The 17,752-nt window shown below is 41.1% G+C and overlaps 1 protein-coding gene across 1 annotated transcript in view; it reads right to left on the reverse strand.

Annotated features, from left to right (window-relative positions):
• LOC132822634 (transcriptional repressor CTCF-like) overlaps nt 1–17,549 on the reverse strand; it is a 70,423-nt gene extending 52,874 nt beyond the window's left edge. Inside the window, exons 1-3 of the mRNA XM_060835881.1 lie at nt 17,513–17,549; nt 16,076–16,497; nt 5,219–5,498 (exon numbers count right to left, since the gene is read on the reverse strand). Of these exons, the coding sequence (XP_060691864.1) occupies nt 5,219–5,498; nt 16,076–16,366 (571 nt within the window). The 5' untranslated portion in view covers nt 16,367–16,497; nt 17,513–17,549. The remainder of the gene's footprint in view (nt 1–5,218; nt 5,499–16,075; nt 16,498–17,512) is intronic.
• Between the last annotated feature and the right edge of the window lie 203 nt (nt 17,550–17,752).

Consider the following 17,752-nt stretch of genomic DNA (forward strand, 5'->3'; position numbering starts at 1 on the left):
TTGGGTCTTCCACTTTTCATCGTTTATATAAATGATTTGGATGCGAGCATAAGAGGCATAATTAGTAAGTTTGCAGATGACACCAAGATTGGAGGTGTAGTGGACAGCAAAGAAGGTTACCTCAGATTACAACAGGATCTTGATTAGATGGGCCAATGGGCTGAAAAGTGGTAGATGGAGTTTAATTCAGATAAATGCGAGTTGCTGCATTTTGGGAAAGCAAATCTTAGCAGGACTTATACACTTAATGGTAAGGTCCTAGGGAGTGTTGCTGAACAAAGAGACCTTGGAGTGCAGGTTCAAAGCTCCTTGAAAGTGGAGTCTCAGGTAGATAGGATAGTGAAGAAGGCGTTTGGTATGCTCTCCTTTATCGGTCAGAGGATTGAGTACAGGAGTTGGGAGGTCATGTTGAAGCTGTACAGAACATGGAACATAAAACTTAGAACAATACAGTACAGGCCCTTTGGCCCTCGATGTTGCGCTGACCTGTCATACCAATCTGAAGCCCATCTCACCTACACTATTCCATGTACATCCATACGCTTGTCTAATGATGACTTACATGTACTTAAAGTTGGCAAATCTACGACCGTTGCAGACAAAGCATTCCATACCCTTAATACTCTGAGTAAAGAAACTACCTCTGACATCTGTCCTATATCTATCACCCCTCAATTTAAAACTATGCCCCCGGTGCTCGCCGTCACCATACTTGGAAAAAGGCTCTCCCTGTCCACCCTATCTAACCTCTGATTGTCTTATATGTCTCTGTTAAGTCACCTCTCAACTTCTTCTCTCCAATGAAAACAGCCTCACGTCCCTCAGCCTTTCCTTATAAGATCTTCACTCCATACCAGGCAACATCCTAGTAAATCTCCTCTGCACCCTTTCCAAAGCTTTCACATCTTTCTTATAATGCGGTGACCAGAACTGTACACAATACTCCCAAGTGTGGCCGCACCAGAGTTTTGTACAGCTGTAGCATAACTTCATGGTTCTGGAACTCAGAAATAATATTAATAAAAGCTAAAACACTGTATGCTTTCTTAACAACCCTGTTCAACCTGGGTGGCAATTTTCAAGGATTTGTGTACCTGGACACCGAGATCTCTCTGCTCATCTGCACTACCAAGAATCTTACCATTAGCCCAGTACAAGACATTGGTTAGGCTACTGTTGGAATATTATGTGCAATACTGGTCTCCTTCCTATCAGAAAGATGTTGTGAAACTTAACAGGGTTTAGAAAAGATTTACAAGGATGTTGCCAGGGTTGGAGGATTTGAGTTATAGGGAGAGGCTTAACAGACTGGGGCTGTTTTCCCTGGAGCGTCGGAGACTGAGGGATGACTTTATAGAAGATTACAAAATTATGAGGGGCATGATTGAAGATGCCAGTGTTGGACTTGGGTGTACAAAGTTAAAAATCACACAACACCAGCTTATAGTCCAACAGGTTTAATTGGAAGCACACTAGCTTTCGGAGCGTCACTCCTCCGTCAGGTGATAGTGGAGGGCTCAATCCTAACACACAGAATTTATAGCAAAAATTTACAGTGTGATGTAACTGAAATTATACATTGAAAAATTGATTGTTAAGTCTTTCATATGTTTGAATACCATGATAGTTTCACTTCTTTCATGTGTAAATCACAAAACCTTTTTTTAAAAGTTGTATTCTCAGGTTAGCTGTTAACAATTGGTGATAGCTAGACAATATGTCATTTCCTGTGGTAATGCCATATCCTGTTCTTTTTCTCAGGGTGTTGTTGATGGGGTCTAACTCGATGTGTTTGTTGGTAGATTTCCGGTTGGAATGCCATGCTTCTAGGAATTCTCATGCGTGTCTTTGTTTGGCTTGTCCTAAGATGGATATGTTGTCCCAGTCGAAGTGGTGTCCAGATAAGGAAGGAATCTTGATAATAAGTCTTTAAACAAGAATCAGGGCTACAGCCAGCTTTATTGTGCTTCCAGACTAAAATGTGTGCTATCAGGAGACTCTGCAGCCTATTTAGATCAGCCTATATGTTAACAACGTCGAAGTCTAGTTTGCAGTAGTAGTATCCCTCCCTCTAGACCGGAAGATCCAGGTTCAAATTTCATCAACCAGTGAGATGTGTCATAATGTGCCTGGACAGGTGATTAAATGTATTTTTTTTAAAGGTCCATGCCAACCATAATCCCAAACAAAACTTGACCTACCTGCACGCGCTTGGTCTATATCCCTCCACACATTTCTATTCATGTACTTATTTAAATGTCTTTTAAGCATTGCAGTTGTGGTGTTCATACTTCTTGCCAAGCTATTGAGTCTGCTCTTAATGATTTCATGGCTGATCTGATAATCATAGAATCCTACAGTTTGGAAGCAGGCCATTCAGTCTACTGAGTCCAGTTCAATTTTCTGAACAGCATCCCACCCAGACCCAACCCGAAACCTATAACCATGCATTTCCCATGGTTAATCCATCTAGTCTGCACACTCATGGACACTATGGCAATTTAGCATGGTCAATCCACCTAATCTGCACATCTGTGGACTGTGGGAGGAAACCACAGCATCCAGAGGAAACCCATGCAGACACAGGGGAGAATGTGCAAACTCCACACAGTCACCCATGGGTGGAATCGAACCCAGGTGCCTGGCACTGTGATGCAGCAGTGCTAATCATTAAGCCACTATACCATCATTCTTAACTCCAATTTTCTCCCTTATCCCTGCAACTCTTGATTCCATTACTCAACTTCTCCTCAACTCATACAGCAGTCAAAACATGCCCATACCAACTACTCCATGCTGACCATAACTCTAAACTAAACTAGCCCCACCTGCCTGCTTTTGGCCCATATCCTTCCAAGCATTTATTTATGTACTTATCCAAATGCCTTTTAATCACTACAACTGTAGCCACATCCACCACTTCCTCTGGAAGTTCATTCCATACACTCTCTGTGTAAAAAGGTTACCCCCATGTCTTTTTTATATGTTTCTCCTCTCACCCTAAAAGTATACCACCTAGTCTTGAAATCCCCAACCCTGGGGAAAAGATTCCTGCTACTGACCTCATGGTTTTATAAACCTCTGTAAGGTCACCCTTCAACTTCCTACACTCAGTGAAACAAGACCCAACATATCCAGCCTCTCCTTTGAACTCAAACCCTCCGTTCCTGGCAACATCCTGGTAAATCTTTTCTGAACCCTCTCTAGCATTACAATATGCTTCTAATACCAGGGCGACCTGAACTAGACACAGCACTCCAGAAGAGGCCTCACCAATGACTTGTACAACCCCAACATGATGACCCAACTCCTATAATCAAACATCTGAGCAATGAAGGCAAGCGTGCTAAACGTCTTCTTAACCACCCTGTACATTTGACACAAACCTCAAAGAATGATGTACCTAAACTCCTAGATCTCTATTCTACAACACTACCCAAGGCCCTGCATTAACTTGTATAAGTTCTGCCCTTGTTTATTTTACCAAAACGCAACATCTCACAATTAAACTCCATCTGCCACTTTTCAGCTCTTTGACCCAATTGATCAAGATCTCATTGTAACCTCTTTGAAATCTAAGAACTTTAGATAATTCTCCTCATAAGACAAGATCGAGCCCAGCGTGGGAAAAGGATGGCAGTTGTTGGGAGACAGCAGCGTGGACGCGAGGTTCAAGAGATCAAGCCCTTGTGGAGAAAGCCCAGCATGGAGCAACTGCAGACCGGCAAATAAAGAAGGTCTGTAAATTGAAACTTTTAACCTTATATCTTATTTACTACCTTATACTGACAAGAACTGTAATGTTGAACTTATAACTTGTTTCTTTATTTTTCTACTCCTTACCTAGGATCTTGTACCAATGTACTTTGTATTTAAGTTGGTGCCGTGAGTGGTGACATTGTAAACTTTTCACTATACTTCTGTATCGCTGTACTTGAGTACATGTGACAATAAAACCTAACTCTAATAGCCAGAATTAACCGAGTGAAACTTCCTTGGACTGCTTCCATTGCTAGTGTATCCTTCCTTAAATATTGGATAACATATCTGAGCAGGTTGATTAAAACAAATATTTCTTTCAAGAGTCTTGTGGTACAGTGGCAGTGACCCTACCTCGGGACCAGAAATCATACCGGCCACTGATTAAAATACTTTTATTTTTAATATCCAGAAATGCTCTTATACAAAATTGAACATTTTTTCCATCACCAAATCACCCATGGTATTTTTTCCCAATAATTAGCCACTATCAGTAAATCACTTGTGTTTCCAAATGAATAACATACGTGCCACAATGATGTGTTTCCAAAAAGTGGTTAATAATCATATGCGTTGATAGTCCCATGCAGGAGTTAAAACTAAGAATTAAAACTCTTCTCTGTTCATAACTAGTGGTAACAGTTAAAATTTATGCGCATACAGTCTCTATGAAACTTTTTATTTGGAACAGTTAGATTTGCAACTTGAACCAAGCCGTGTTTAATGCTACATAAAACTATCAGTGATGTGATGGGCCTGCTCACATAATTAATATGACTTATTAGCTGTTACTTTATGTTTGCAATTTCCAGCATGCATTTCACTAGAAATTGATTTTATTCCAATTTCTATTGACCACAGTTTAGGGTCTTGATAAAGAGGCATGATCACACAGCAAAGGGGGAGGTTAGAGGATCTGTGGTCATTGGTGCATGAACGGTCCAAGTGGACGATTCTGATTCACTCCCAGAAATTTCCATTGAAAGATCTTCTCTCAAACATTGGATGCCCCAAACTATCTGGCTGAATCCTGCCTATGGATTGAAACAGTGATGAATCACACATCATAATAAATATCTTCTATTATCCTTTGGTCAGACTTCTTAATCCTATGGAAATGCTCAATAAGGCTCATTAACTTTCTAAGTAATATCATAGCTTTCCCCACACACAAGCATTAGCTGCAATACAAAGCACACAGTTCAAAGAATACATGCAGATAGAATAAAATGCATTTTATAAGAACTCTCTGTTAAAGTGAGATTTGCAGATTCCCCCATTGCTGAAAGTCAGTGCAGAATTTGCGTTCATGCCTCCTAGCTTCTAATCATGCAGCAACAAGAGTAGGAACATTGAAACTGATGAATTTTTCATATTACAGATGGGGATGGTAAGGTCAAAACACTTCAAATAACCATCAACAAACGTTACACATGCTCAAATAAAAACGAACACTAACCTTGCTTTTTAGTTTTGTTAAATCCAGCCGTAACAGCAGAACTAGTTGTTTTTTCAACAGCTACACCCGACTGTAGTCCCTCCAGTTGTCTGTCTCTACAATGATGAATGGTCACATCTGTATTATTCCCAATTTGTATATCGCACTGCAGACTCTTTTTCTCTTTCTTGACAAGTGGATTGTGGTATTGTTCTATCACTGTGCCTATGTATTCTTCTGGAGTATGGGCTGCATCCAGTTCCATTCTCTCAATATACTGCATCTCTCCATTTGGCCCTACCTAATAATGTTATCAAATAACCAAAATGTTAAAGTGCAGCACAAATACAGGCAAAACCACAACTTTATTGTATTTCATCATGTAACAATATGAATAACGAGGGTAATACCTCTCCCTTGTTCTTGCTGGCATTATAGCGACTTACACAGTAAGGACCACATTTCTTTGTTTTTCTTTACAGCTTTATACTGTAAAATGAAAATTGAACCTGCTTTAAAGCTAAAAAGTACCAGGAAAGCCTTTGCAACTTGAAGATCAAGTGGGATTGTTCAGTGTACATTTCAGCTGCACAGGATTAGGTTACTTCTTAGATCAAGGAGATGCATATTTTATGGGACAAAGTGATACCAGGAGTCTCTGAGTTAATGAAATATTGCTTAACGACATTCTTTGTATTGCTCCAGCAGCAGTTGTTACAGTCTTGTGAGTTCTGTGCACTCAGAGACATGAGAACCTTGCAAACAAGAAGCACCTCTTGCCATTTCTCTGAGTTTAAAAGGCAAAACTGAAGATTTTGAAAATGGTTCGAATACAAGAAAAGACATAGATCCATCCATCAGCCACTGAACTGAAGATCAACCATTGCTCGGCAGAAATTTGTCAGCATCAATAAGAACAACTGGAAAGAACTGTGAGAAATAACTCATTGTATTCTTGTGATCTGGGTTCTTAGATTACACAATTTCTTTCTCCCTTTCAATATTTTCACACTCATAATATTTATGACCATTTGTATTAGTCTGTCTTATTCATGAATTAATGCATATATGCTTGGGGTTTTTAAAGTGTACAGCTTAAGTTGCTTTGTAGCAATTAAGAACTTTTTTGCTGACTTTTGCTGCAGAATAAGTTTGCTTATGATAAATAATCATTTTCCAGTTAATAGTAAAGCCTACAATGAATTACTTTTATCCTGAAGAGTGGTCACGTCAGGCAAATAGGTCAGCTTGTTGGTTTAATTGGGTGGTTCCATATTTATGGCAGCTTGTGTAACACTTGGGATCAATTATCGACACACTTCCCTAGTTATGACAATATTCAAATCTCCAATGTCCAAACGGTTTCCATAAAAAATCTTATGTATGTCATAAATACCAAGGTGCATTTTAGAAAGAGCAGAACGCTTGTATTCTGTTGTTCAATATTTAAGTTCCAATGTAAATTGATGTTTATGTTGTTATGCACATTTTGTTCATGATTTTTGAAGAGATATGTTTATTAATTAAGAACGCTCAGAATCAGACATCATCCAAGACTGAAGTCGTAGTGGCTAATATAATATTGTCATTAATAAGTTTTTATCTTTTAATGATGTACACAATGGCATAGATTGATTGAGATACAAACTGCAGATTAAAAATATTTTTAAATATTTACCCTTCCCATTTGGACATGTTTTTAATATGTTCTGTTTGAACTCCTGCTCAGCAATATTTCCTCACAGGTTTATCCTTTAATTAATATTGGTTAAGCTGCTACACTTAAATGCAACAGTGTCCGGATCAAGTGCCCTTTGATCCTCCAGCTCTGACTTTCAGTAAAATCTTTTCAGCTGGCTCTCGTTCTTGAGCTGCCCTCCCTACATTCTTTGCCCTCATCTAAGTAAAAATCACTTAGATCAGGGTCAGGGTCAAAACCATCTTCTCCACTGAGCATCTAGTCATGACTAATCTGAAGGACAGTGCAGAACATCAAATTCGCATTAATGATTTGGTGGAGTGCTCGGAGAGGTGGCATGAGAAATTCAATGTGAATAAGTGTGAGGTGATATATTTTGGCAGAAAGAACATGGAAGACAGTATGAAATAAAGAAAACAACTCTAAAGGGAACACGGAGACATGGGTGTTTATGTAACTAAGCCACTAAAGGTGGCAGGGTAGGTGGAGAGTGGTAAATAAAGTTTTGGTATTCTAGGCTTATTAGGGCATAGAGTGCAAGAGGTAGGTTACCCTTCAGCTGGAGGATGTAAATACACTGGAGTGCAAAAGACATTTAACAAATGGTTCCAAGAATGACAAACTTCACTAGTGAAGGTAGATTTGAAAGGCTTAGACTCCATAAACCTGAACATTATTTATATTTAAATAATCATCTAATGTCCTCTGCGAAAAAAGTTAGCTGGAATGAACTGACAAAGTAACTTCAAAATAAGTTGAAGTACAAGATATTGATTTCCCAAAACCGCAACGATATGGATGTAGCCCCGCAGATTACCAGTTGGGTATGACAGTCACTTACAGTGAGGGCATTACCCATAGAAAGGGTCCTGCAACAACTTTCGTCTCAACATTTAACAACCCTAACCTAATTATAGGTTGGCTTCTAAAGACTAGGGAGCATGCTGCCTGTCCACCTCAGTTTGCCAAGGACTAAAGTATACAACTAAAACAAATGCTCAAGAGAGGAGAGTTAACGCAAAATATTTGTCTTCTTCCAAAAATGTTCAGTTTTACGAAGCATACAAATTTTATTACACTAGGAGAAAGTGAGGACTGCAGATGCTGGAGATCAGAGCTTAAAAATGTATTGCTGGAAAAGCGCAGATCAGGCAGCATCAAAGGAACAGGAGAATCGACGTTTCGGGCATAAGCCCTTCTTCATGCTGCCTGACCTGCTGCGCGTTTCCAGCAACACAATTTTAAATTCTATTACACTGTCTTTGCTAGTACAGATGAACAATCCTTTATCCGAAATCCTGAAATCCGGAAAGCTCCAAAGACTGAAGGTTTTTTTGGGAAGTTTATTTCTCAATAACAAGGTTGCTTGGCATGCAAACAGTTAACTCAAGTCGACACCCCCTCGATGTGTGTCACTCAGATACGATATGAGAGGGCGTGGCCCAGCACCAGCAGGCCTTGATTCTCTCTCGAGGCCTGTTTACTTAGTAAGTCTGACCCTCTGGTAAGATTTTTTTTTAAATTTCACCATCAAACTGTCACTTATTCTGAAATATGAAAAATTCCGAATTCCAGAAAACAGCTGGCCCCTACAATTTCAGATAAAGGATCGTCTATACCTGTATACCAGAATTTCAATAAAGCAAAATGATTAGTAATTTTTGTACTGTCTCCTAGACATGTGACAAACTAATGTTTAGGTATTTCTAAACTGTTCAATTATATTGCGAGTGAAGCATCTGTCAATGAGAATGATGGTGAACAATTCAAAACCAAGCAACTTAGCAATAAAACATTGTCAAACCTGTCTATGAATGACTATTGAATTGGCCAGGGTAGTGATTTCAAATTATTTCAAGCATGGCAATACTACAAGTTTCCAGTAACCTTCAAAGTTCTGATGGACATGCATACAGTCCATTCATCAAACACACAAATGACAATAGAAAAAGTGCACACTTTTTTTAATACACAAGCTCCTGGAAAGTCTGGACTGCTTTTTCTACCAGGTCACTAGATAATGGATGGCATGGAGTTATCTTTATATGTTGAACACCATTCAACTTTAGTAAATACCAAAACTCCCTGCTGATATATGATGGCCCATTATCTGAGACCAACACTTCGAGAAGTTTGTGTATTAAAAAAAAGTTTGCGCTTTTTCTATTGTCATTCCTGTATTTGACGAATGGACCATATGCATGACCAACTACTTTGTGTGGATATCTACAATGTCTAAGAAGATTGAGCCCATGGAAAGACCTGCACACTGAATGTGCAACTGAATCCAAGGTTTACCCGGCCATTCCCACTGACGTGGACGAGTGTTGGCTGTCATTTTTGTCCTTGTTAGCATTCTGGGCACTGCTCCAATAACATGGCTAAACTTGCATCCAAACCTGGCCATCAGATGTAACTCTTGCCAGCATCTTCATTTTGGAGACACCTGGATGACACTGTTGGAGTTCACTAGTACCAGGCAGCGACCTATGCTCAGGACAATCATTCTTGCTCTACATAACAATATGCCATCCTCCACTGTGAGCTAATCTCTCCTGATCCAAAAAGATTTTGGTTCTGACCATGACAGCCCTTTGGTTTCCCCCATCACCACCAGGTGTTTCAGATTTGAGATTCTGTGTCCAAATGTGGCACCCTCTCCACTGGGCAACCTTTGAGTTAAAACCACCCCGATGCCATACAGGGAGGCATCGTGCATCAATGCCAGATCTTGCTTGAGATCATAGTGTAAAACACTTTAGAGGACGATAGCTATTTCTTCACGCCTCTGAAAGTTTGGCTTGACTGCACAATCATTTCTGAGGCTGACCTTTTTTTAGGAATTGATGGTCGAATGTCAGGATGGAAGTCACATTATGTATGAACCTTCCATAATCATTTACCAGCCTCAGGAAAGATCTAACCTTCTGGACAGACATGGGAACCGGGGCACTCTCACCCTCACTTTATCTTCCAATTGGTGTAAATCGGTCTTATTGATTCTGTAGCCCAGGTAGGTCACTTGGGAAGCCTGGAACACACATTAGCCCTTCACACCATCCTCAAAAGGACTATGTCCGAGTTCTCTAAGTGTTCCTTATTAGCCTTCCCTGCTAATAACATGTTATCTAAATAAATGGTAACCTGAGGCAGACCTTGCAAAATGAGCAGGGTCAAATGACAGTCTTGGTATAAACACTTACAAGAATGAATTGTAGCATACTTCTGGAAATCCTTGTCCAACCACAATTGCAAGTAACTGCGGCCTATATCCAGCTCTGTGAAGGACAGCTCCCCGTCCCAGCCCCACAGCTTTGCATATAAATCCTGTATTCAAGGTATTGAGTACTTATTTAGATACGAAAAGTGGCTTAACGTTTGTTTAAAATCCCCACAAAGGCAAACTGACCCTTCGGGCTTCAAAATTAAAACAACCATTCTGCAAATTGGACTACTTTGATGGTTCCTTCACTTTTCAGCCTTCTGATTTCTGTCTCTTTATTTGCCCTGAGGGTAAATACCACTGGGTGGGCTTTGCAGAATCATGGAATCGCTTCTTGGTCAACATGCAAGGTGGCCTTGGCTCCTCTGATTGTCCCTCGATCTTGCTGTAAGACTTCTGGATAATCATTAGGACTTCACTCAGGCAGCCATGTTCTAATTGAAAAACATTGAGCTAATTTAGGCGAATCTCTCCTAAACCTTTTACTACAATCACTGGTAACTGAACCAGCTGCTTTTCGTACGAGACCAGAATCACAGTTGTACCCTTAATCTGTAAAGGCTTCCCTGTATAGATTCTCAGCCTAACTGAGATCTTGCACAAATGTAAGGATTGAAAGTCCAAAGCGATTTTTGTTAAAAACTGGTTCTGCGACCACTGGAATGGATGTGCTAGTATCCACCTCCATGAGAACCAGATGACCATTTAACCACTGTTTTGACTGTTGCGTAGCAACGTAACTTCCAAACAAGATGTATGGGGGATTTCTCCTGGTTACCAGCCTATGAGTTATATTACTCAGCTTAGGTCTAGTAGGTCTCTATTGTTGTCTCGAATCCAAATACCAGCAGCAACTACAAAGGCTTGCCGGCCCAGATCCTGAAGAACTTTTAACTATTTGGCTGATACTTGGTTTTGCTTTGGGGCTTTGCCATCAACCAACCTAGAGACCCTCCAATCAGGCTATGTCCTGAGTGAGGCTACGCAATTGCCTGCACTCAGGTGGTGTTCCCCAAGCTCAGTTGGCCTGGCAAGAGTGTCCACTTCCATCCGAACACCCTGAAACTCATATGATCCACTTACTCCATTTTCCAATGATAAAGCCAATCATAGTGCCTGTTTGAAGTCCAGTTGGGCTTCAGCTTGAACGCTTACATCATTAATCCCACATACCAACTGGGGTCTCTCAGCATCTCATTAAGGGATAAACCAAAGTCACGTTTGTCTGCCAGTCGTCTTAACCAAATTCCTGACACGGATTCCCCTGGTTCTCAAACTGCCAAATCAAAACAATACCGTCTCAGAATTAAAGGAGGCTTGGGATTGTAATATTCCTTTACTAAATCCATCAATTCTTGAAAGGTTTTAGTATCTGGTGTTTCAGGGAAAGTTAGGCTCCTAAGAACAGAAAAAGGCTAGGGTCCACAAGCTGTTAGGAGACCGGCATGAAAGGACATTGGAGCGGGAGGGGGAGGATCCAGTTGTTGTGGTCCACGTTGGTACTAACAACATAGGCAAGACTAGGGTGGAGAACCTGTTTGGGGATTACGAAGCACTAGGCAGGAAATTGAAGCACAGCTCCTCAAGGGTCATAATCTCCAGATTACTGCCCGAGCCACGTGCCAATTGGCATAGGGACAAGAAAATTAGGCAAGTAAACACGTGGCTAACGGATTGGTGTGGGAAAGAGGGATTCCACTTCATGGGGCATTGGCATCAGTTTTGGAACAGGGGGGATCTATACCGTTGGGACGGTCTCCACCTGAACCGATCAGGTACCAATGTTCTAGCGAAGAGAATAAATAGGGTGGTCAGTAGGACTTTAAACTTCTGAGTTGGGGGGGAAAGGGAAAGTGAAAGCGACAGGGAGTATGGCGTTAAATGGAAAGATAAGCAGCAGGATAGAATGTGTCCAGTCGGATTTAAAATTGAGGCAGACTGGGAATGCAGAAAAAAGCAAGGATAACTTAGGACATCATATGACTTCCAATATCTCTAATGATAAGAAAGTTAGCATTAAGGCATTTTACCTGAATGCTCGTAGCCTTCATAATAAAGCAGATGAACTAATGGCACAGATCATAGTGAATGATTATGATGTGATAGGCATCACAGAGACGTGGTTACAGGGGGTCAGGACTGGCAGTTAAACCTCCAAGGATCTTCAACTTATCGAAAAGACGGAGGTGGGCAGAGGGGGTGGGGTTGGCTTGTTAGTTAAGAACAAAATTAAATCTATGGCACTGAATGACATAGCGTCGGATGATGTGGAGTCTGTGTGGGTGGAACTGAGGAAACACAAAGACAAAAAAAAACATAATTGAAGTTGTGTACAGACCTCCTAACAGTAGTCAGGACCAGGGACGCAACATGTACCGGGAAATAGAGAAGGCATGTCAGAAAGGCAAGGTCACATTGATCATGAGAGACTTCAATATGCAGGTGGACTTGGTAAATAATGTTGCTAGTGGATCCAAAGAAAGGGAATTCATGGAATGCTTACAAGATGGCTTTTTGGAACAGCTTGTCATGTAGCCCACAAGGGAGCAGGCTATTCTGGACCTAGTGCTTTGCAATGAACCAGACTCTACAAAAGATCTTAAAGTAAGGGAACCCTTAGGAAGTAGCGATCATAATATGGTAGAGTTCAGTCTGGAGTTTGAAAGAAAGAAGGCAAAATCGGACGTAATGATGTTACAGTTAAATAAAGGTAATTATGAGGGCATGAGAGAGGAACTGACAAAAATAAACTGGAAGCAGAGGCTAGCGGGGAAGACAGTAGAGCAAAAATGGCAGGAGTTTGTGGGTATAATTGAGGACACTGTACAGAGGTTCATCCCCAAAAAAAGAAAGATTATCCGGGGAGGGATTAGACAACCAAGGCTGACAAAGGAAGTCAGGAAATGTATTAAAGAAAAAGAGAGATCCTATAAAGTGGCCAAGAACAGTGGGAAATCAGAAGATTGGGAAGGTTACAAAAACAGAGGATAACAAAGAGAGTAATAAGAAATGAGAGGATCAAATATGAAGGTAGGCTAGCCAGTAATATTAGAAATGATAGTAAAATTTTCTTTCAATACATAAGAAACAAACGACAGGCAAAAGTAGACATTGGGCCACTTCAAACTGATGCAGGAAGCCTAGTGATGGGAGATAAGGAAATAGCAGAAGAACTGAACAAGTACTTTGCGTCAGTTTTCACATTGGAAGACATGAGTAATATCCCAACAATTAAAAGGAGTCAGCGGGCTGAGTTGAGTATGTTTGCCATTACAAAAAAGATAGTGCTAGAAAAGTTAAAAAGTCTTAAAATTAATAAATCTCCTGGCCCCGATGGGATTCACCTAGAGTTCTGAGAGAGGTGGCTGAGGAAATAGCGGAGGCGTTGGTTGAGATCTTTCAAAAGTCACTGGAGTCAGGAAAGGTCCCGGATGATTGGAAGATCGCTGTTGTAACCCCCTTGTTCAAGAAAGGATCAAGACAAAAGATGGAAAATTATAGGCCAATTAGCCTAACCTTGGTTGTTGGTAAAATTCTAGAATCCATCATTAAGAATGAGGTTTCTAATTTCTTAGAAGAGCAGAGTCTGATTAGAACAAGTCAACATGGATTTAGTAAGGGGAGGTCATGCCTGACAAACCTGTTGGAATTCTTTGAAGAGGTGACAAGTAGGTTAGACCAGGGAAACCCAGTGGATGTGGTCTATCTAGACTTTCAAAAGGTCTTTGATAAGGTGCCACACGGGAGGCTGCTAAGCAAAGTGAGGGCCCATGGTGTTCGAGGTGAGCTACTGGGATGGATTGAGGATTGGCTGTCTGACAGAAGGCAGAGAGTTGGGATAAAAGATTCTTTTTCGGAATGGCAGCCGGTGACCAGCGGTATCCCGCAGGGTTCAGTGTTGGGGCCACAGCTGTTCGCATTATATATTAATGATTTGGATGAAGGGAGTGGGGACATTCTAGCGAAATTTGCAGATGATACGAAGTTAGGTGGATAGGCAGGTAGTACTGAGGAAGTGGGGAGGCTACAGAAGGATCTACACAGTTTGGGAGAGTGGTCCAGGAAATGGCTGATGGTATTCACGTGAGCAAATGCGAGGTCTTGCACTTTGGCAAAAAGAATAAAAGCATAGACTACTTTCTAAATGGTGAGAAAATTCGTAAAGCCAAAGTACAAAGGGATCTGGGAGTGCTAGTCGAGGATTCTCTAAAGGTAAACATGCAGGTTGAGTCCGTGATTAAGAAAGCGAATGCAATGTTGTCATTTATCTCAAGAGGGTTGGAATATAAAAGCAGCGATGTGCTACTGAGACTTTATAAAGCTCTGGTTAGGCCCCATTTGGAGTATTGTGTCCAGTTTTGGTCCCCACACCTCAGGAAGGACATACTGGCACTGGAACGTGTCCAGCGGAGATTCACACGGATGATCCCTGGAATGGTTGGTCTAACATATGAGGAACGGCTGAGGTTCCTGGGATTGTATTCATTGGAGTTTAGAAGATTAAGGGGAGACTTAATAGAAACTTACAAGATAATACATGGCTTGGAAAGGGTGCACGCTAGGAAACTGTTTCCATTAGGCGAGGAGACTAGGACCCGTGGACACAGCCTTAGAATTAGAAGGGCTCAATTCAGAACAGAAATACGGAGACATTTCTTCAGCCAGAGGGTGGTGGGCCTGTGGAATTCATTGCCACAGGATGCAGTGGAGGCCAGGCGCTAAATGTCTTCAAGGCAGAGATTGATAGATTCCTGTTGTCTCGAGGAATTAAGGCCTACGGGGAGAATGCCGGTAAGTGGAGTTGAAATGCCCTTCAGCCATGATTGAATGGCAGAGTGGACACGATGGGCCGAATGGCCTTATTTCCACTCCTATGTCTTATGGTCTTACTCATGGCTTTTTATTTGCTCTGAAAGATAATGCATTCTTTCCATACACTTTGAAGGCAGGGTCGAATGAGTCAAGCTTCCCAAATAAAGGCATGACGCAAGAAATGCTTACCTCAACTCAAAGGTGACTGTTGCGAGCAAGTTTCTTCAGGAATATGCTTTACTATCGTTGCCACTGAAATAGCTCCAAAGAGGCCAGTATCCCGTTACCCTATATTTACACAAAGAAAGTCTTTGACTCTGACACAACCTAGTCAAAGTCAGCACCCAGAGTGTCAGAATCTCTGAAACTCCACTTTTTGTCTGTCAGCCCAGAGACTGTTGCATCAGATTAACAGCCCCAATCAGGGAACTCATTGTATTAGGTCCAACTGGCTGACCTGAAAACATTCACAACATAATCAACGGACAATATTCTGGAATATCACAGACTATCACTGTCACATTGGGCTGATTTCATTCAGAACTTTCTAACCATGGCATGTCAGCTGACAAATCAACTCCAAACAAATCAAACGTATCTTCTCCATTGAAGATAGAGCCTTTCATAAAAAACAGAGAATATTGGAATACACAGGTCAGTAATATCTGTGCAGAGTTTCAGGTCGGTCACCTTTCGGCATTGGTTAGTCATCAGTTAATGTTGGAGTTGTACCATTGCTCTACCAGCAGCAGGGACCAGCACTGTAAGCAACACAATGCAGAACACTTGTGAATGTTTAGCTGCCTTCTTCTCAGCACAACAGACAAACACACTACTTCATCTTGATGAATCTCATGCTGCTTCTATTGAGAATAGGTAGGACCAAATTTCCGTGACTGCTTGAGCTTCTCACAGTCATACTGTGTCCTAACCTTACTGGAAATTCTTGACAAAGACATAATCTGTTGCTCATTGTTTATTTGTTGTATGACATGCATGAGTAGAACCCAACAAAGGATGGTGGCATATGGTTTAATTTGTAGAGTAAATGCATATTTGTTAACTATTTGAAATTTAAAATAAGGGTTTTAAAAGGATGTTAAGAAGTAAAGGCCTCTTGTCCAGTAAGTTCCTAACTTCATACCTTAAAAACCTGCACTCCTTCAGGGAGTGGAAGAGTGTGCATGATTTCACCCTCACTACTCAAGGCCTGCCTCAGCTCACTTGGAATCATTTCAACTCCTTGTTGGTTCATTGTCATCACGTTGACCTCACTTAGGCTGGGCTGGATGTGTTCATTCATGTTGACTACCTGCAACGTGATAACATGCATTTTGTCAGATACTCCCCGCTCCACAGAATATTCCATGATGTCCTCTTCTGATTTTGCCAAAAATACAGTTGTATCATGGGGTAAAATTTCACTTTCCATCATTGTTTCCAAATTTTTGCTTGTACTATTCTCATGTTTCTTCTACATTCTGCAACCTCATCGCTCTTTACTCCTGCAGTGCATTTTCATTTTATTAAACGTTTCCAAGTCGGAGGCCTCACTGACATGGTTGTCTGTTTGAAAAGAAAAGCAAATTTTACAAACCACTTAAATATTTCTTTTAACCACTGGAACGTTAATGTAATTACATTCTAAAAGTATTCAATTGGTTATAAAGGACTTAAGAACAACATGAATTCCTGAAAGGTGGTATAGAATGTAATTTTTTTATGGGTTTTTTGTCACATTGGGAAAATTTTACATCTCATGTCTGTCCCTATTGCCATGCAAAAACAAATACCGTTTATCGTCATGGGAGCATGTTGTCCCTGCACTCTCATGATTACCCTTTTGAATGTCTCCCAATCCATCCATGGAGATTTTCATATAATTTGCTGCTCTCAGTCCACTTTGACCAGATCCTGTCATACGATATTAAAATCCCTTTTCTCCAATTCAAACCCTTTATTTTCTTTGTTCTTATTCATAATTATTTTAAATCTTACTGAGTCATGGTCACTGGTGGGATTCAAAGCCAAACAATAGAACATTAGTCTGGGCTTCTGGAATACTAATCCAGCAACAGTGGTAATGTCACTAAATATCTGGTCAAATGAGATAGTAAAACCGCTTTTCCCAATGGTGAAACCATTGAGAATAAGCGTGCACAGATTTAATTGACAAAATCACCAGTGAGGGCATAAGGAAAACCTTTGCACATAGCTAATGGTTGGGATCAGGAATGCACTGTCCAAGTACAACAAAGACAGGTTAAATGAGACATTTAAAACTAGTTAGGATTGTTTGAAAAGGAAGAACATGTGGCTGAGAAGAGTATGAGGCAGTTACTTTGCAGCGCCACTTCAGACTGAAGGTCCATCTTCCATTCTTAAACAATTCTACAAGATCACATGTCTCTCTTAAATTATTTCGAGGCCTTAGCTTTGTGATCCACTCCTTCTTTCAAAACTGCAGAGTTCTCTGGTGCTTCAGCCTCTCTCATCATCAACCTGAATGTTAAAATGCAACTGCACGTTGTAAATTCGCCAGCTTTGTTCACCACTAATCAACAGCAAGGTCAGTACCTACCTGCTTCAACTAAACCTAATTCACACTATGTTGCCGGTGATTATTATTTGGGGGCGGGAACCTAATCCTGCACAACGTGCTCAGTAAATCATGGGGTGGGGGTAGGGGTGAGGCGTCGCGCCCGGGGATGAGTGATAACGGGAGCAATGCAGTGACAGCACCTCGCTGATGCGGCTGACGTTCCACCGCTAGGCCGCCCCCTGCCAGGCCCGCACATGCGCCGCTACCGCCTCCCCGCAG

The sequence above is a fragment of the Hemiscyllium ocellatum genome, chromosome 15 (assembly GCF_020745735.1).
Source record: "Hemiscyllium ocellatum isolate sHemOce1 chromosome 15, sHemOce1.pat.X.cur, whole genome shotgun sequence".
NCBI lineage: Eukaryota > Metazoa > Chordata > Chondrichthyes > Orectolobiformes > Hemiscylliidae > Hemiscyllium > Hemiscyllium ocellatum.